The sequence below is a fragment of the Limanda limanda genome, chromosome 18, assembly GCF_963576545.1.
Source record: "Limanda limanda chromosome 18, fLimLim1.1, whole genome shotgun sequence".
NCBI classification, from domain to species: domain Eukaryota; kingdom Metazoa; phylum Chordata; class Actinopteri; order Pleuronectiformes; family Pleuronectidae; genus Limanda; species Limanda limanda.
This window is the reverse complement of record NC_083653.1, coordinates 9331416-9352959: the sequence shown is the minus strand read 5'-3', so window position 1 is coordinate 9352959 and position 21544 is coordinate 9331416. Positions and strand designations below refer to the sequence as shown.

Sequence of the window (21544 nt, the reverse complement as noted above, 5' to 3'; positions counted from 1 at the left end):
AATGATAGATAGTCACTACAGCAGGAGGGTGTGACATTGCTGCCCTGCATAGCACTGTTCTGAAGATAAAGTGGAGCTCAACTAGCTATTTTACATCATCCAAGTTGTCATGGCTTCCGTCAGTCCCAGAGACCCTGCAGCAGCAGTAGAGTGAAACCTGTTGTATTGTCGATCTGTCTGCCACTGAGAATAGAAGGGCTCATGGGAATGTTTCATCGACACACACTTTGTACTCCATTTACACTTGAGACACTATTCTATAGCAATGGGAAAAAAAGTCCATGTGTCAGACAGAAACTACTGTGTTTTAAACCTTATCAATGTGGATACATTTAGGCCTTGCGCTCACACTATGACATTTTTAAGCTCCCAGTTTTGGAAACATTATGGATCTGTTAAGTTTCAATACTCTGGGGTCGCAATTAGTTGAATGGGCAAATAAATAAGTCTGGATGGGCAAAAGAAGACTTTTCGAAATTATGACATATTGATACACATGTTGACTTCAGATTGGTTGTCCTCAGTCAAGACTCACCTACCTGCAGTGAATGCAATGGCTTACCAACACTCACTATCTGTAAAACTTCCACCTCTTTGTCTGTCCCAGCAAAGTAACACTTGGTTCTACTTTTCGTCACTGCTATTCCTCATTCGTATATTCTCTGTAACTAACTACAAATATAATCTGTACAATGCTATGCGCATGCCCTGCCCATTTTATGTTTATAGGCTGAAATGTTTATTTTTACACTGGCCAGTTTACCCTTTGTAAATCATACACAGTGTATGCCACACACTAACCCGCGTCAAGTCTAAATACATGTATAGCTGAAGGCTATATAAAACTAAACTTACATTACCCTATTAGTTTTATCATTAGTTACATTGTCAAACTATTGTTTTGTTTTTTTCAATGTACACATTATTGTGTCTCCAATTTCAAAAACTTTTTATGTGGCAGATGAATTATGGAAGATCCAGACCATAGACTGCATATAAAGCTGGTTGATGCATCTGCACCTCCTCCCCTACCCAGAAATGAAGCCAAAGTATCCCACATATGAATGCTGTATCTAAGGCAGGGGAGATAATACCTCATAATTATGACTTAGTATCTCATTATTATTATATAATTCGGGGTTTAGAGCTTATCACAGCACGAAGACAGCCTTGGCAAAAGTCACTAATGACCTTCTAATAGCTTCATATCAAAGATTTGTGTCTGTCCTAGTTCTGTTAGATCGTAGTGCAGCATTCGACACAATTGACCATCACATTTTATATCAGAGACTAGAACAGTTAATTTGCATTAAAGGAACAGCCCTAAACTGGTTTAAATCATATTTTTCAGATCAATTCCAATTCGTGCAAAATAATGATGAGTCATCTGTGCGCACCAAAGTTAACCACAGTGCCTCACGGGGCTCTGTGCTCGGCCCAGTTTTATTCTCTTTTTATATGCTTCCACTAGGAAACATTATCAGGGCAAACTTGGTAAATTTCAACTGCTATGCAGAGGACACCCAGTTATACTTGTCAATGAAACCTGAACAATGTAATCCATTAACTAAACTCCAAGCATGTCTCAAGGACATAAAAACCTGGATGACCCGCAAATTTCTCTCATTAAACTCAGATAAAATTCAAATTCAAATAACTTTAGATCTCCATCTTGTTGTGAAGACACTGATCTAAATTTTAAGTTGATCTGATGAAAGCCCTACGACAAGTATGTCAAAGTAAATATGCAGAATATGGCCAAAATGGCCACAAAATCCAAAATGGCCGGCTTCCTGTTTACTCTAGCATATCTATTCAAGAGACTTATTTCTTTATCATGAAAAGACACATGTCCCTGTTGATTTTTGTAGAAGTAGGCCAATCGTAGTGCCCGGGGCTGCCCTTTAGGGGGCGCTAGTCAGTTATTTTGCCACGCCCATTCCTTATACCCATCTGACAGCTTTCAGGGGGGGCCTATTGACACACACACATGTAGTTTGAGGGAGATGGGCCCATGAACACGGAAGTTACAGCGTTTTTGTGTGTCATGGCGAGGTGATGAACTTTGATGTGACGCCATTAATATGGCGTTTGACGAAAAGTCACAGTAATCTTATATCTTCATTATCAATGTCTTGAGACCCATGTGACACAGTTTGACATGGTTGCGCAAAGTGGATGAGGAGGAATACTTCCAAGTGTGAGACGTACCAAAAACAAGACATTTTCTGCTGCCACCAGGGTGCGCTGTGATTTTAAGTCACGATTCTTGGTCGATGTCTTCGGGTCGTGACTCTTGTCTTATGTGTCTAGTTTGGACTGGATTGGACCAAATATGTCCTAGATACAGACAACCGTGTTTTGATGGCGTTTAATCAAACGTTGACGCAGCGCCACGGTCACACGCTCTGACGAAAAGTTGATTTTTTGTGATAACTTTTGATCTCCATATTGTTGTGATGACACTCGTCTAAATTTAAAGTTGATCCGATGAAAGCCCTACGACAAGTACATCAAAGTAAAAACGTGGAATATGGCCAAAATGGCCACTAAATCCAAAATGGCCGGCTTCCTGTTGCGTTTTTCATAATGCACTGAGAGACTTTTTTATGCGTCTGGTCATGATACACAACCGTCTTTTTTTTCGTGAGGATCAGTGAATGCTAAATGAGGGGCCTTATCCGTAGCTGGCGCTGTTGAGCTATTTTGCCACGCCTATTTCCAATAACTCCAGAATACGTAAATTGTCACACATTTCTACCTAACTGCAAAGTTTAAAACATTTTTGAGCATGGAAAAGCCCTAAAAAAGCCCATTCACTACGCTCAGAATAATCCTTACAATTTCAATAGGGCCTCCCACCGGAGGTGCTCGGGCCCTAAATATAGGTTTGAACATTCTGAAGGTCTAACATGCAACATCATGGTTTTGTCCTGTGTGGGTCTGATCCTTGAGTATCTTGTGTTTCATTTAGATAACACCCTTTATCTCCAGGGGCAGATTTTATTTACATAATTACATGTGACTATACGTGACTTGCCATCATTACTAACCAAATGACCAAAAGAGGTGTGGTCTTGTAAAGATCTTAAATAGGGTGGAGGGTTGTGAGGAGAAGAGGCAGAGAGCAAGAAAACAGAGCAAGGAGAGGAAAAATCTGGACCTGGTATTTTTCTAGTATTCTGGACCGGATCCACTGAGTGACCATGGCTGAGTACAAGCTTCAGGTGACAACAGGTGACATGCCAAGTGCAGGAACATGGGATCATTTTTCTGTCACTCTAATTGGAAGTGACGGGGAGAGTGAGAAAAATGAACTGGACAACTTGGGTAGAGACTTCTGCACCGGGAAAGTAAGTTGAATCCACCTGCACGACACTCTAAAATGTATTAACATACTAAAGGATAGTACATCCACAAGGTGACCAGGCCTTTCCTGTCAGGGCGTCCACTCTCTGGATCAATGTCCTTGAGGTGGGCAGTCCAACAAACTCTGTATACTATTTTAAATCTCTCATTAAGGCCCATTTCTACTGGTTCGCTTCCTCCCTGGTTCAGATTTAGTCTATTTGAATCAGTCCTTATTTTATTTTACATAGTTTCTACCTAATCAAAGTTTGATCAACACCAATTTTTCAGTTAAGATGAGCAGATTTCTACTAGAACAAATCGATTACATTTTTGTGGATCACATCTATCATCTGAAAAAATCTACCATGTGACAGCAAATTTCAACCACTTGTTTTGTTTTAAGGTTTATTCAAGGCGTGGTGTTAGTCTCACTTTCACCAGCCAACTGCCATGTTTGTCTATCTCTGTGTACTGGGAAATGCTTGTGAGACTGATAACATCAAACCCAACCCTTTTCATACGATGTCGCACTTACTTCACTGTTTATATTTACATTCACTCCTACTTCCAGACCGGGACCTACACGTTGAAAACCAGTTCATCTCTGGGGAAAGTTCTGCTGGTCAAGGTGGAGAAGGATCCCCGTCTCTTTACCCGAGAAAACGAGTGGTACTGCTCCACCATAGAAGTGACGACTCCAGAGGGAGACGCCATTCTCTTCCCCTGTCACAGATGGATTTCCAGGGGAGAGTATGTGGAGCTGAGAGGAGGGAGAGGTCTGATATTGTATTATTATTCATTTGATAGATCTTTTTTATTAAACATTATATATTTTGGGGGGAGATTAAATCTTAAAATTGTTTAAAAGGTGAAATTTGTCTTCCTTAATGTTCTTTTCACTTTTCAGCCATGAAGTATTTTGAGGACGACCATCCCCTGTTGATTGAGCACCGGAAAAAAGAGCTGATGCTTAAAAAGAGCTTGTACCAGTAAGTGTGCAGCACAGTAGGTCCTGTACCTACAGAGCCAGGCAGATCCGCTTTGAGACAATTTACTTTTATGTGACGTTGTTCCTCCGTTTTTTTCAGGTGGAAGCCTCTAGCTGAAGGACTACTCCACATAAGTGGTTTTGAAAATGCGTCTGAGCTACCAGCTGAAATCCGCTTCTCTTTGAACAAAAAGAACGAAATGCGAAAGACAGCCATACAACTGTGGGTCGACTGTAGATAAAGATTTACAGCACAAACTGGTTTCAATATTCTCACGCTCTTTTTTTCTCTTTCCCTTTTCGCTTGTCATAATTAAGTTGAATGAAATTCCACTCTAAGGGAATGGTCGGATCCACCGAAAAATGGAAAAATCTCGACGACCTGAAAAGACTCTTTAACTTCAAAAAGACTACAATGTCAGGTATTTCCTATTTTCCAGTACTTCAGATTAGATCATAGATTTCCTCCACAGAAATGTCTTTTCCTCTCTGGTTTCACAAATCAGAGGTGGCTGTGGCTCAGCAGGTAGAGGTTGTCTTACTAATCAGAAGATCGGTGGTCTGATACCTGGCGTCTGGTAGCTGTGAATGTGACTGGAGAACCGCTGTAGAAATACAGTAACAAGTGGCTACATGTTAGGATGTGGGATTTTACAGAAATTGGCAGATTGGTAATCATTTAAATCTCCAAAGCAGATTATTATACACTTATATATGGACTCATTGCTGTAAACCACACATGTGAATTGACTAAGCTTACCTCCAAAGTTAAAACAATCATTCATATGTTATTATATATAGGCTAAATGTTTCTGACATACTGCTCGATATCATGAAAAACAATGCACCTACGATGTGACCAACATTTATTCTATGAACAGTTTAACTTAGGTTTTTGGATAACTTTACTAGGCACTAAAAAATGGAATTGTATATATGTATATGTAATATTGTAATAGTTATCGAGCATTACATAATTGAAATTGTTAAGTTAACACCTAACTACAGTTTCATTTCCCACAGGCACATGCATCATTCCATATCCTTTGTTATAGTTGTTGCATCTCAAATTTCAAGGAAATCTATTGAAATCAGCTGATAATGTTGAAAACATTTTCTTCCTTTTCGTTTGATAAAAACTTCTGTCTTTAAATTAAAAAGACATGAGTTTTATATGAATAGGATCACGTTGTACATCAAACCTGAGCAGATAAAACCTTATATCTCTGTTTCTTTTTTTTCAGAGTACGTTGCAGAACACTGGAAGGAGGATGACTTTTACGGATCCCAGTTTCTGAACGGAATCAACCCCACTTTGATCAAGCGCTGCTCAGAGCTTCCCCGAAACTTCCCTGTCACAGAGGAGATGGTGAAGCCGTTCCTGGCTGAGGGCAGCAGTCTGCGGAGGGAAATTGGGGTAAGAAAGAAGAGAGAATAAAATAATCTTTTCTCATCCTCAATCCTTGAATCATTGATTCAGATTGAAAACAGCAATTTAACATTTGTTAAAGTGATGCAATTTCTCTTTTAGCAACGCTGAGAGACAAATGCATGTTTTTATAACAAGCAGAGACAACAAACAACATTCAACACAATCTATTAGCGACAATTAATTTAAAACTCGGCCTCAACAGTGGTGAAGAAGCCCAAAAGGACAGCACACATCACACCTTTTTCAAAATCTTTACACTGGCTACTGGTATTGAAAAAGACTCTGAAAAAATACTACAAAATGTGTTAATGTGTAATACTGTTACTGGTACAGATAGTTTAAAGTTGACTGGGTCACAGACTTACTGGTGAGCACATTCAAACACAGGGATCCAAGAACCATTTAACCATTTACTAATGTCACAATAGGTGGATGGATGAATGGATTATTTTTCTGTATGACAAACATTAATTGATTGATACTAACAAAATTATAAAATAAATAAAATATAAATTAAGTTGCTTACATATGTGAAACATCCACAAAACCAACAAAGCATCTGAAATACATGTGGTTTTTGAAGCGGGGGGAAAGACCGCTCAGATTTGTTAATATTTAGTTTAGGCTTAAATGTAGTGTTTTATAATTTATGGTTCAATTAGACATATATTTAATTTCTTAACTTTGTTTGATTGCTGTCTTTTCCCTTACTGATTGCTTTGTTATGGGTTCGTCTTTAAATCTTCATTTTTTTTTAAACTTATTTTCAAATGATTTTTACCATCCTATGTTTTGTCAATCACCTGTAAAGCACTTTGAATGCATTAGTTTAGTTTGAAAGGTCTGATTTAAGGTTGATTGGTCCATTGATTGATTACAAATCTGTGTTGCATCTTGATTCCTTCCCATACAGAAAGGCAATATATTCCTCTATGACCAAAAGAAGCTGGATGGACTCTCCACTTATGTCTATAATGGAGAACCTCTGACTGTGACTTCTGGTCTCTGTTTGTTCTACTTGAACCCAGAAAACAAACTGATGCCAATTGCAATACAGGTATATTTATATAAAAATCAGGTGTCGTCATTGAATCACATTATTTTCCAAATTATAATATGATTTATCTTTCATTTTTTCAAAAGTCCAGTTTCACTCTTCTAACTATTTAAAAGTCAATATTTTTCATCACATTCCAGCTGCATCAACAGCCCTCAGAGAAGAATCCCATCTTTCTGCCCAGTGACCTGGAGACCGACTGGCTGCTGGCCAAGATGTATATCAAAAACACAGATATGCTGGATCATGAAGCCGGCCATCACCTCATGAATACTCACTTCATGGGAGAGCTCTACACTGTCGCCACTCTGCGCTGCTTCCCTGTGATTCATCCGCTCTACAAGGTACGATGACACAGCAGAGATCACTCTGCTCGTACCTGTGTTTGTCTTTTGGATCTGAACTGATGTTTGACTAGGGCGGCTGTGGCTGAGGGGTAGAGTGGTCGTCCTCCAACCTGAAGGTCGGCAGTTCAAACGCCAGTCTGACCCATCTGCATGCCGAAATGTCCTTGGGCAAGATGCTGAACCCCGAATGGCCGCCAATAGAATAACAAAGTGCTGCGAATAGATGCACTGTGTGAATGTGTGTGTGAATGGGTGAATGTAAAACTGTACTGTAAAGCACTTTAAGTGGTCATACAAAACTAGAAAAGCGCTCTATAAATACAAAACCATTTACAATTTTATTTAAGGTTTTTGTTCATGAGTTGAGGGAAACCTGTTATGGTTGTGTCTTCTCGTTGCTGATCAACACAGCCAGGATGTGTTGCTGTTTATTTCCTTGTTTGTTATAAATATATCACACAAAAACTACCAGATTAAGTTGGTGGGAAGGATATGGTATGGGTCAGGGAAGAACCCATTTTTTGTTGTAGATTCTGTGCCATTCTGGCTGAAATAAACATCTTAACACCCTCTTTCTCTTCAGCTGCTGATTCCACACTTCAAGTCCACTCTCAACATAAACATTGTAGGCCGTCCCAAACTAATAGGACCTGATGGGATCTTTAAAACAGTAAGGCTCTTTCACATCAAACCGGACTATTGTATTCATCTTGATTTACAACAAAGTTATATTTGTCTAATAGAAAATATTTCTGGATAATTTATTATTAGAGTACAACTGGAATTGAAGGGATAATAGAGATCATGAGAAGGTCCCTACGTGAAATGACCTACAGCTCCGTCTGTCTGCCAGAGAACATCGCTGCACGAGGACTGGAGTCAATCCCCAACTACTACTACAGAGATGATGGATTGAAGCTATGGTCCATCATCAACAGGTAACTTCAAATTTAGGTAATAAATATTGCAGATAGGTTCACTGATCTGTTTTACAATCAGCAGCTTGAGTTCAGTAAAGAAGTGGTGCAGCATGTAGGAGACAGGAATTAATGTATTTACATACTGCTGAGCTTTGTTTTTTTTTCATTTTTGTATTAAAAATGTCATCAAAGCAGCCATCAGCTGGCGGTGAATCCTTTGGAAGAAATGTTACATACTTTTCACAAGGTGGCTGGTCAGAGAAACTCCAGGTGTCAATTGAGATGCTTTGGCCTCACTTTTGGGGAGCTGTCATGATGTCCATGTTTAAATTCAGTCTGTGGGTTTTGATAGGGACTTCTTTTTTCCACATTCTTCCACATAATTACTCAGAATTCTATTGTTTTGTGTTAACCAGCTTTGTGAGGGCAGCAGTGGAGTACTACTATCCCTCAGACGCTGACGTCTGTAAAGACACAGAGCTGCAGGATTGGATCTGTGAGATATTCACCTACGGCCTCTTGGGAAACAAAGCCTCAGGTATTTAACCAATGTTCTGTATACAACATATTGTCTATAAAAAATGTCCACTGCAAATTGTGAATGCCGAACATTAACTTATGATGGTGGTGCTGCCGACAGGATTCCCAGACTGCTTTCATTCCATTGAGGAATTGATAAGATTCATCACCATGGTCATCTTCACAGTGTCGGCTCAACACGCAGCAGTCAATAATGGACAGGTGAGGCAAGAGTGAACAAGTTAGGACACTGGAATATGTGCTGAGGTTTGTTTTCACATTTCAAATATATGGGACGAGTGGCAGATGTGTAATCTGCTTCTTCCACTATCAGGTTTCATTTCCTACATTTACATCACTTTTTTTGTAACTTTTAATGAGATTCAGTCGATTCAATTATTTTGACATCAAATTTGCCACACCTTACTACATGAAATAAAATAATAATACATAAATACAAAAATGTTTAATCATACATTACATGCATGTTAAAACTTCTCTCATCATCTAGTTTGACTACTACTACTGGATTCCGAATGCCACATTGATATTGCACAAACCTCCTCCGACCACCAAGGGGCAGTCAAGCATGGAGACAATAATGGAGACCCTCCCGAATGTTGGAGAGACTGTCGACATATTAATGTTGATAAATATACTTTCAGAGGAATACAGTGATGTTGTAAGTTTTATCTAAATATTAATGCATTTGTTAATTCATACTTGCATAATTGAATAAGAATTTGTCATTTTTTCCACCATGATAAACTCTGCTGCTGTAATATTTCTGTCTCGACTTTGTCATTGGCAGATTCCTTTGGGTCAATATCCTGAGAAAAGATTTGACGAACCTGAGCTTACAGAGGTGATTCTGGAGTTTCAAGCGGAGTTGTCAAAACTCGGTGAAGAAATCGCAAAGAGAAACCCGCAGCTTGAAGTGCCCTATGATTACCTGCTCCCTTCTCGCATTGAGAGCGGCGTGTCTATTTGAGAAAGTCAGAGAGATCTATCCTGTATCATTAACCAACTGTATTTCATCCTGGGAGGTGTTTTTGTTGTGGGTAGGTGTTGCATGATTTGATAAAATATTTGTGTTATGTGGGCCTGTTGTGTAGTTGCTCAGCAACAACTTAATTGATGGACGTAGGAAATAATAACTTAAACATTACTCTGACCTTATTAAACAAAAAGGCGATATATAATTTAACTTTTTACTCTTTACTAACATTGAATTTGAGCTTTTTCCATTCCTGTAACCGACATGATGGCAGAGATGAATTATCTGTAAGAAAACACACTGATTTTGTGTTTTGGGGAAATACATGAATTATTTGCTTAAACAATAAAGATAACAATGTACTATGTATAACTGTGTTCAACTTCGAATCCATTAAACTTGTAGACGCTCATATTTGCAACCTCCCTTTATTTTTATAACATCATGCGTAATTTATCGATTCATGTCCATCAGAAGTAAACATTGGGACAGTGATGACATTTTGGTTAGATTAAGGGGCTCGGAAAGGCATTATATCAATCTGTGTCCTCACTAAGATAGAATTACAAACATTTGTGTGTGTGTTATATTTAGACGACACCAAACACTATCGACTCCACTGAATACTAACCCCGCTATAATCTAACAGGGGCTAGAATACCCGTGCCGTCCCCGTGTTAAAAACCCGTTACCATGTTGTTCAGATTCGGGGTCATTCTCCCTCCAGACAGTGCGGATGTGCAGCTCTCGTGAGGAGATGGGTCGGTGGGACCCGGACAGAGCGGTGCACATGAAGCCCGCACTCGAGCTTCAATTCAGCAACCTGGCTCTTTGACTTCACTGCACATCTACTTTTAAATATCAGTGGAGTTTTGTAATAAAAGTAACTCTTCGATGTATCAAATACTTAATTGCATGTAAAACATTCTACATGCAAAATTATAAATATATTATTCTGCAAACATTATTATTCAATCTATAGAGGGAATTAGATCTAGATACTGCTAGGCTTCATCATACTTTCTTTTCATCTTGGTTTTTGAACACTATCTGTTGTTTGTCCCTGACCGGCTGCTTCACGTGAACGAGCTCTGATCTCACTGTGAGTGTCTCTCTAAGCGAGTGAATGGCAGAGTGCCGGGGCCTGTGTGTGTGTCTGTGCGCTGTCTGGGAGCCCACACCCACACACACAGACACACGCACAAAAAGACACACAAACAAGCACACAAACACACCCACACACACATTCGCTCGCTCCTGGTAAGTATGTACAACACTGTACAGGGAGCCACTGCAGAGGCGCTGAAGAGAGGCACTGGTTGCCGACCACTGACAACAAAAAAACAACGATTTGTTTTACTGTTCCGCAGTTAAAGAAATGCGGACGTCAAAACATCAGTTCGACTGGAACATTAGTTCCGCCTCACATTTCCCCCTCCTGGTCGCGCGCCCCACATGTTCTGCCTCCGACACAGTTTGTTAATCGCTGCTGTAGATACATGCTGCACAACATCAGGAGACTACGTCCCCTTCTCACTCAGAAGGTGGCGCAGGTTCTGGTCCAGGTCCTGGTCATCTCACGCCTACAGCCGTGGCCAAAAGTTTTGAGAATGACATAAGTATTGGTTTTCACAAAGTGTGTTGCTTCAGTGTTTTCAGATCTTTTTATCAGATGTAACTATGGTATACTGAAGTGTAATAACAAGCATTTCATAAGTGTCAAAGGAGTTTATTGACAATTACATTAAGTTTATGCAAAGAGTCAATATTTAAAGTGTTGACCCTTCCTTTTCAAGACCTCTGCAAGTCGCCCTGGTATGCTGTCAATTAACTTCTGGGCCACATCCTGACTGATGTTAGCTCATTCTTGCATAATCAATGCTTGGACTTTGTCAGAATTTGTGGGTTTTTGTTTGTCCACCCGCCTCTTGAAGATTGACCACAAATTCTCAATTGGATTAAGGTCTGGGGAGTTTCCTAGCCATGGACCCAAAATTTTTATGTTTTGTTCCCCGAGCCACTTAGTTATCACTTTCGCTTGATGGCAAGGTGCTCCATCATGTTGGAAAAGGCATTGTTCCACACCAAACTGTTCTTGGATGGTTGGGAGAAGTTGCTCTCGGAGGATGTTTTGGTACCATTCTTTATTCATGGCTGTGTTCTTTGGCAAACTTGTTAGTGAGCCCACTCCCTTGACTGAGAAGCAACCCCACACATTAATGTTCTCAGGATGCTTTACTGTTGGCACGACACAGGACTGATGGTAGCGCTCACCTTTTCTTCTCCAGACAAGCTTTTTTCCAGATGCCCTAAACAATCGGTAAGGGGATTCATCAGAAAAATTTACTTTTCCCTAGTCCTCAGCAGTCCAATCCCTATACCATTGACAGAATATCAGTCTGTCCCTGATGTTTTTCCTGGAGATAAATGGATTCTTTGCTGCCCTTCTTGACACCAGGCCATCATCCAAAAGTCTTCGCCTCACTGTGCGTGCAGATGCACTCACACCTGCCTGCTGCCATTCCTGACCAACCTCTGCACTAGTGGTGCCCCGATCCTGCAGCTGAATCAACTTTAGGAGACGGTCCTGGCGCTTGCTGGACTTCCTTGGGCTCCCTGAAGCCTTTTTAACAATAATTGAACCTCTCTCCTTGAAGTTCTTGATGATCCGATAAATGGTAAATTCAGGTGCAATATTACTGGCAGCAATATCCTGGCCTCTGAAGCCCTTTTTGGGCAAAACAATGATGACTGCATGTGTTCCCTTGCAGGTAACCATGTTAACAGAGGAAGAACAATGATTTCAAGCACCACCCTCCTTTTAAAGCTTCCAGTCTGCTGTTCTGTCTAAATCAGCATGACAGAGTGATCTCCAGACTTGTCCCCATCAACACTCTCCCCTGTGTTAACAAGAGAATCACTGACATGATGTCAGCTGGTCCTTCTGTAGCAGGGCTGAAATGCAGTGGAAATGGTTTTTTGGGGATTAAGTTAATTTTCGTGGCAAAGAGGGACTTTGCAATTAATTGCAATTCATCTGATCACTCTTCATAACATTCTAGAGTATATGCAAATTGCCATTATAAAAACTGAGGCAGCAGACTTTGTGAAAATGTATATTTGTGTCACTCAAAACTTTTGGCCACGGCTGTAGACTGTTGCAACTCCCTCCTGGCAGGTCTACCTGCTAGCACCGTACGACCTCTGCAGCTCATCCAGAATGCAGGCTGCCCGCATCCAATTCAAACGGATCTAATCCAGTCTACATCCAAGAAATGATCAAACGTTACACCCCTACCCTCACTCCACTCTGCATCTGCAAATGCGAAATTATACTTTCTTCATTCTTGTTGTTCTGGGTTTGTAACCTCATGGTTGATACACGTATAGTCACTTTGGATAAAAATGTCTGCTAAATGTAATGTAATGCTTATGCAATGGTTAGGTTAGTGGGCTGGGTCCCAGCTTGACCAAACCTGTTTTAGCAGGCAGGAATGTTGCAGCGCTATATGCAAATCAGGCTATTACCTGAGGCCCTGACCAGCCATAACGAGTGGCTGATTACATAAGAAATAACGATTGTGTAGGGTCCCCATGTAGGTCTCTTAAAGTTCCTTAAGTTTCTGGAAACACCCCTGTTAAGAGGTCACATCTCACCCTATCAGAGGTGTTCGGTCTCTGAGTACAAAGTCAGTTTGAGTTCAATTAACACATGTAAACAGAGGTTTACATGTGTCCCCTTTGCTCGCACTGCTGCTGCAGTATTGCTACCAGTTGCTTCAGCCCCTCCAGCACCCTAGCATCCACCTGTAGGCTCCAATGGGGGGTTACAAGTATTTGCTCAACATTCCAATCCTTCCTGTGTAACCATATGGGGGAGTGAGCAAGTTGGATCGGAAGCCCAAACCTGTTCTGCTGCAATAAACGTTTGCCCGTGAGTTGTCTGACCGGAATATGTTTAAGGACCAAAAGAGGTGTGGTAATGTAAAGGTCTTAAATAGGGTTGAGGGTTGTGAGGAGAAGAGGCAGAGAGCAAGAAAACAGAGCACGGAGAGGAAAAATCTGGACCTGGTATTTTGCTAGTTTTTCTGGACCGGATCCACTGAGTGACCATGGCTGAGTACAAGCTTCAGGTGTCAACAGGTGACATGCCAAGTGCAGGAACATGGGATCATGTTTCTGTCACTCTAATTGGAAGTGACGGAGAAAGTGAGCAAACTGATCTGGACAACTTCGGCAAAGACCTCTGTACCGGGAAAGTAAGTTAAATCCACCTGCACGACACTCTAAAATGTATTAACAAGCAAAATTTCAACCACTTGTTTTGTTTCGTAGGTTAATTCAAGGTGTGGTGTTTCTCCCACTTTCACCAGCCAGCTGCCATGTTTGTCTATCTCTGTGTACTGGGAAATGTTTATTAGACTGGTAACATCAAACCCAACCCTTTAACAGATGTCGCACTTACTTCACTGTTTATATTGACATTAACTCTTACTTCCAGACTGGGATCTACATGGTGAAAACCAGTGCGTCTCTGGGGAAACTTCTGCTGGTCAAGGTGGAGAAGGATCCCCGTCTCTTTACCCGAGAAGACGAGTGGTACTGCTCCACCATAGAGGTGACGACTCCAGAGGGAGACGCCATTCTCTTCCCCTGTCACAGATGGATTTCCAGGGGAGAGTATGTTGAGCTGAGAGGAGGGAGAGGTCTGATATTGTATTATTATTCATTTGATAGATCTTTTTTATTAAACATTATATATTTTGGGGGGAGATTAAATCTTAAAATTGTTTGAAAGGTGAAATTTGTCTTCCTTAACGTACTTTTCACTTTTCAGCCATGAAGTATTTTGAGGACGACCATCCCCTGTTGATTGAGCACCGGAAAAAAGAGCTGATGCTTAAAAAGAGCTTGTACCAGTAAGTGTGCAGCACAGTAGGTCCTGTACCTACAGAGCCAGGCAGATCCGCTTTGAGACAATTTACTTTTATGTAACGTTGTTCCTTTGTTTTTTCAGGTGGAAGCCTCTAGCTGAAGGACTACTCCACATAAGTGGTTTTGAAAATGCGTCTGAGCTTCCAGCTGAAATCCGCTTCTCTAAGGCCAAAACAGATGAAATGCAAGACACAACCAAACAACTGTGGGTCGACTGTTGATAAAGATTTACAACACAAACTGGTTTTAATATACTCACGCTCTCTTTTCCCTTTCCCTTTTACCTTGTCTTAAATAAGTGGAAGGAAATTCCACTTCAAGGGAATGGTGGGATCCATCGAAAAATGGGAAAATTTCGACGACCTGAAAAGACTCTTTAACTTCCAAAAGACACCAATGTCAGGTATTTCCTGTTTTCCAGTACTTCAGATTAGATCATAGACTTCCCTCAACAAAAATGTCTTGTCCTGTCGGGTTTCACAAATAAGGTTTGGCTGTGGCTCAGTAGGTTGAGGTTGTCTTACTAATCAGAAGTTCCATGGTCTGACACCTGGTGTCTGGTGGCTGTGAATGTGACTGGAGAACCGCTGTAGAAATACAGTAACAAGTGGCTACATGTTAGGATGTGTGAGACGCAGAATTATCAGTTCACAAGTGATTTTACAGAAATTGGCAGATTGGTAATCATTTAAATCTCCAAAGCAGATTATTATGCACTTATATATGGACTAATTGCTGTAAACCACACATGTGAATTGAGTAAGCCTACCTCCAAAGTTAAAACAATCATTCATATGTTATAATATATAGTCAAATGTTTCCAACATACTGCTTGATATCATGAAAAACAATGCACCTACGATGTGACCAACATTTATTTCGATGAACAGTTTTACTAAGGTTTTTGGAAAAATTAAATTGTATACTGTATATTTGTATAAGTATATATAAGATTGTAATAGTTACAGAGCATTACATAATTGAAATTGTTTAGTTAACAGCTAACTACAGTTTATTTTCCCACAGGCACAGGCATCATTCCATATCCCTTGTTATGGTTGTTGCATCTCAAATTTCAACAAGGAAATCTATTGAAATCAGCTGATAATGTTGAAAACATTGCCTTCCTTTTCGTTAAATAAAAACTTCTGTCTTCTCGGTTTTTTATACAAATTAAAAATACATGAATTTTATATGAATAGGATCAAGTTGTAGATCAAACCTGAGCAGATAAAACCTTATATCTCTGTTTCTTTTTTCTTCAGAGTACGTTGCAGAGCACTGGAAGGATGATGACTTTTACGGATTCCAGTTTCTGAACGGAATCAACCCCACTTTGATCAAGCGCTGCTCAGAGCTTCCCCGGAACTTCCCTGTCACAGAGGAGATGGTGAAGCCGTTCCTGGCTGAGGGCAGCAGTCTGCGGAGGGAAATTGCGGTAAGAAAGAAGAGACATTAAAATAAATAAATTCAATCCTTGAATCATTGATTCAGATCAAAAACAGAAATTTAACATTTTAAGATTATTGTCAAAGTGATGTCATTTCTCTTTGAGCAACACTGAGCGACAAATGCATGTTTTTATATCAAGCAGAGACAACAAACAACATCAAACACAATTAATCAGTGACAATTAATTTAAAACTCTGCCTCTCCAGTGGTGACAAAGCCTAAAGGATAATACACATCACACCTTTTTAGAAATCTTTACACTCGCTACTGGTATTGGAAAAGACTTGAAAAACGACTATAGAATGTGTTGATGTGTAATACTGTTACTGGTACAGATAGTTTAAAGTTGACTGGGTCACAGACCTACTGGTGAGCACATCCAAACACATGGATCCAAGAACCATTTAACCATTTACCAAGGTTCCAATAGGTGGATGGATGAATGGATGATTTTTCTGTATGACAAACATTAATTGATTCATACTTATAAAATTATAAAATAAATAAAATATACATTAAGTTGCTTACATATATGAAACCTCCACAAAACTAACAAAGCATCTGAAATACATGTGGTTTTTGAAGCGGGGGGGAAGACCCCTCAGATTTGTTAATATTTAGTTTAGGCTTAAATGTAGTGTTTTATGATTTATGGTTTAATTAAACATATATTTAATTTCTTAACTTTGTTTGATTGCTGTCTTTTTCATTATTGATTGCTTTGGTATGCGTTCGTCTGTAAATCTTAATTTATTTTTAACTTATTTTCAATTCATATTTACCTACGTTTTGTCAATCACCTGATAAGCACTTTGAATGCATTAGTTTAGTTTGAAAGGTCTGATTTAAAGTTTATTGATCCACTGATTAATTACAAATCCGTGTTGCGTCTTGATTCCTTACCATACAGAAAGGCAATATATTCCTCTATGACCAAAAGAAGCTGGATGGACTTCCCACTTATGTCTACAATGGAGAATCTCTGACTGTGACTTCTGGTCTCTGTTTGTTCTACTTGAACCCAGAAAAAAAACTGATGCCAATTGCAATACAGGTATATTTATACGAAAATCAAGTGTCGTCATTGAAATACATTCTTTTCCAAATTACTTTATGGTTTTTCTTTAATTTTTGCAAAAGTCCTGTTTCACTCTTCAAACTTCAAAGTCAATGTTTTTCGTCACATTCCAGCTGCATCAACAGCCCTCAGAGAAGAATCCAATCTTTCTGCCCAGTGACCTGGAGACGGACTGGCTGCTGGCCAAGATGTTTATCAAAAACGCAGATTCACTTGATCATGAAGCCGTCCATCACCTCATGAATACTCACTTCATGGGAGAGGTCTACACTGTCGCCACTCTGCGCTGCTTCCCAGTGATTCATCCCCTCTACAAGGTACGACTACACAGCAGAGATCACTCTGCTCGTACATGTGTTTTTCTTTTGGATCTCGACTGATTTTTTACTGGTATTTAAGGTTTTTGTTCATGAGTTGAGGGAAAACTGTTTTGTTATGGTTGTGTCTTCTCTTTGCTGATCAACACAGCCAGGATGGGCTGTCTGCTGTTTATTTCCTTGTCGGTTATAAATATATCACACAAAAACTACCGAAAAAGATTTAGTTAGTGTGAAGGATATGGTATGGGTCAGGGAAGAACCCATTTTTGTTGTAGATTCTGTGTCATTCTGGCTGAATTAGCATCTTAACTTGACATTTAAAATGTTCCTCTCTTTCTCTTCAGCTGTTGATTCCACACTTCAAGTCTACTCTTGACATAAACATTAGAGGCCGTGTCGGTCTAATGGGACCTAATGGGATGTTTGAAAAAGTAAGGCTCTTTCACATATATAATACAGTCAAAGCCGGACTATTCTATTCATCTTGAACTGTTGAAAAACTGAATTTCTATAAGACTTACAACAAAGCTATATAGCTATAAAGCTATTGTCTAATGGAAAACATTTCTGGATAATTTATTATTAGAGTACAGCTGGAGTTGAGGGGATGATAGAGATCATGAGAAGGTCCCTCCGTGAAATGACCTACAGCTCCATCTGTCTGCCAGAGAACATCGCTGCACGAGGACTGGAGTCAATCCCCAACTACTTCTACAGAGATGATGGATTGAAGCTGTGGTCCATCATAGACAGGTAACTTTAAATTTAGGTAATAAATATTGCAGATAAGTTCAATAATCTGTTTAACAACGAGCAGCTTGTCTTCAGTAAAGAAGTGGTGCAGCATGTATGAGACAGGAATTAATGTTTTTATACACTGAGATTTTTTTTTTTTTTCATTTTGTATTAAAAATGTCATCAAAGCAACCACTAGCTGGCGGTGAATCCTGTGGAAGAATATTACACACTTCTTTTTTCCACATTCTTCCACATAATTACTCAGAATCCTATTTTTTTGTGTCAACCAGCTTTGTGAGGGCAGCAGTGGAGTACTACTATCCCTCAGACGCTGACGTCTGTAAAGACACAGAGCTGCAGGATTGGATCTGTGAGATATTCACCTACGGCCTCTTGGGAAACAAAGCCTCAGGTATTTAACCCATGTTCTGTATACAACATATAGTCTATAAAAAATGTCCAATGCAAATTGTGAATGCCAAACATTAACTAATGATGGTGGTGCTGCCGACAGGATTCCCACACTGCTTTCATTGCATTGAGGAATTGATAAGATTCATCACCATGGTCATCTTCACAGTGTCGGCTCAACACGCAGCAGTCAATAATGGACAGGTGAGGCAAGAGTGGAAAACTTAGGACACTGGAATATGTATTGAGGTTTGTTTTCACATTTCAAATACATGGGAAGTGGGGTAGATGTAGAATCTGCTTCTTCCACTATCAAGTTTCATTTCCTACATTTACATTACTTTTTTGTAACTTTTAATGAGATTCAGTAGATTCAATTATTCAGACATCAAATTTGCCACACCTAACTACATGAAATAAAAGAATACATAAATACAAAAATGTTGAATCATACATTACATCCATGTTGAAACTTCTCTCATCATCTAGTTTGACTACTACTTCTGGACGCCGAATGCCACATTGATATTGCACAAACCTCCTCCGACCACCAAAGGGCAGTCAAGCATGGAGACAATTATGGAGACCCTCCCGAATGTTGGAGAGACTGTTGCAATATCAGTGTTGATAAATCAACTTTCAGATGAACACAGTGATGATGTAAGTTTTATCTAAATATTAATGCATTTGTTAATTCATACTTGCATAATTGAATAAGAATGTCATTTTTTCCACCATGATGAACTCTGCCGCTTTAATATTTCTGTCTCGACTTTGTCATTGGCAGATTCCTTTGGGTCAATATCCTGAGACAAGATTTGACGAGCCTGAGCTTACACAGGTGATTCTGGAGTTTCAAGCGGAGTTGTCATACCTCGGTGAAGAAATCACAAAGAGAAACTCGCAGCTTGAAGTTCCCTATGACTACCTGCTCCCTTCTCGCATTGAGAACAGCGTGTCTATTTGAGAAAGTCAGAGAGATCAATTCTGTATCATTAACCAACTGTATTTCATCCTGGGAGGTGTTTTTGTTGTGGGTAGGTGTTGCATGATTTGATAAAATATTTGTGTTATGTGGGCCTGTGGTGTAATTGTTCAGCAACAACTTAATTGATGGACGTAGGAAATAATAGCTTAAATTCCTTTGACTTTATTAAACAAAAAGGTGATATATAATTTAACTTTTTACTCTTTACTAACATTGAGTTTAAGCTTTTTCCATTCCTGTAATGGTGTGTAATATGATGGATGTAGGAAATAATTCCTTATTTGGCGGTGTCTTACTGCTGTGACCTTGACAAACTGTGTGTATGCCCTTATTCGGTAATGATAGACAGATGATGATTTCATGTCATTTTTTCATGTTATGTTTTCTGAAACGCCTCTGTATAAGAATTGGCTTTTTAGGACTTTGAGGCAGTTCAACTTTGAGCACCCTTGCTAGTTGGTTAACCTCTGCATAGCTTCCTATTAAAGACTCAAAGGCAACTCCAGTCTGAGAATCTCATTATTTCAAATCTCAAGATGAATTTCCATCACAAGCTCATATTTGCAACCTCCTTTTAGTTTTATAACATCTTGCGTGATTTATCAATTAATGTCCATCAGAAGTGCATGACTGATTGTTACGGTTTAGATGCAGAGATGGACCCAAATGCAGAGATTATAAAGTAAAAGGTAAATTAATTAAATAAGTTATTTAACAAAACAAACAAAACAGTAACACTAACAGGTAACAAACAAAACATGAGGCTTACGCAGGGATACAAAGCTCAGGAGATGAGGACAGCACCATGGAAGACAGGAGGGTAGATGAACAAACAGAGGACAAAGGGACGACAGAGGCTTAAATACACAGGGAAGGCAGGGGCAATTGACCACAGGTGAAACACATGAGGGCAGGGCTGACAATCACAGAGAGGAAGTGAAGACGGAGACAACACACAAGGAACAGAGACTACAAAATAAAACAGGAAACAGAAACAGGGTGTGCAAACATGAAAACAACTAGAACACACACAACAGAGATTTACTAAACAGAAAACACTTTTACAATTAAACTTAAATTGCCAGACTGTTACACTGATGCACATTTTGAAACCATTATGTTAGGGCTCTTTATAATAAATACAGTGGGACAGTGCAGACATGTTGGGTAAAGCTGAGACATGTTGGGCAAAGTGACGACATGTTGGGGGAAATTAAGACATGTTGTGGAAACTGAAAACATGTTGGGGAAGATGACATTTTGGATAAAGTGAGGACACTTTGGGTATGAGAGGACATTTTGGTTAGGATAAGGGGCCAGAAAATGCAGTATACCAATCTGTGTCCTCACTAAGATAGAATTACAAACATTTGTGTGTGTGTTATATTTAGATGACACCAAACACTATCGACTCCACTGAGTACTAACCGCGCTATAATCTAACAGGGGCTAAAATAACCGTGCCGTGCCGTGTTAGACACCCGTGACCATGTTGTTCAGATTCGGGGTCATTCTTGCTCCGGACGTGCAGCTCTTGGTCCTGGGCTCTCGTGAGGAGATGGGTCGGTGGGACCCGGACAGAGCGATGCACATGAAGCCCGTACACGAGCTTCAATTCAGAAACCTGACCCTTTGACTTCACCGCACATCTACTTTTAAATATCAGTGGAGTTTTGTCATAAAAGTACCTCTTCGAAGTATCAAATAATTAATTGCATGTAAAACATTCTACATGCAAAATTATAAATATATTATTCTGCAAATATTAGTACATTATTATTGAATCTATGGAGGAAATTTGATCTAGACACTGCTAGGCTTCATCATACTTTCTTTTCAACTAAGCGAGTGAATGAGGGCGGGGCACAGTGGCGGGGCCTGTGTGTGTGCGGTGTCTGGGAGCGCGCACCCACTCACACACACACACGAACACACGCACAAAAAGCACACAAACACAACCACACACACTTCGCCTGCTCCTGGAAAATATGTGCGACATGCACAACACTGC

At 39.8% G+C, this 21544-nt stretch overlaps 1 protein-coding gene and 1 pseudogene across 1 annotated transcript; both read left to right on the top strand.

Annotated features, from left to right (window-relative positions):
• Positions 1 to 3142: 3142 nt before the first annotated feature.
• LOC133024466 (hydroperoxide isomerase ALOXE3-like) lies at positions 3143 to 10023 on the top strand (annotated as a pseudogene).
• A 3700-nt stretch (positions 10024 to 13723) lies between these two features.
• LOC133024468 (hydroperoxide isomerase ALOXE3-like) lies at positions 13724 to 19512 on the top strand. The gene is made up of 14 exons (XM_061091581.1): positions 13724 to 13870; positions 14113 to 14317; positions 14449 to 14530; positions 14629 to 14751; positions 14846 to 14949; positions 15812 to 15984; positions 16909 to 17052; positions 17190 to 17393; positions 17741 to 17827; positions 17983 to 18149; positions 18425 to 18546; positions 18649 to 18749; positions 19035 to 19205; positions 19333 to 19512. The coding sequence occupies exons 1-14, from the start codon at positions 13724 to 13726 to the stop codon at positions 19510 to 19512; spliced, it is 2010 nt and encodes a 669-aa protein (XP_060947564.1).
• Positions 19513 to 21544: the final 2032 nt, after the last annotated feature.

What these genes read in the sequence shown, in the direction of transcription:
- LOC133024468 (XM_061091581.1), top strand. Translation starts at nt 13,724, where the DNA reads ATGGCTGAGTACAAGCTTCAGGTGTCAACAGGTGACATGCCAAGTGCA. An exon ending in TGAGCTGAGAGGAGGGAGAG is followed by an intron (nt 14,318 to 14,448) that starts GTCTGATATTGT and finishes TTCACTTTTCAG; the next exon opens with CCATGAAGTATTTTGAGGAC. An exon ending in CTGTGGTCCATCATAGACAG is followed by an intron (nt 18,150 to 18,424) that starts GTAACTTTAAAT and finishes TGTGTCAACCAG; the next exon opens with CTTTGTGAGGGCAGCAGTGG.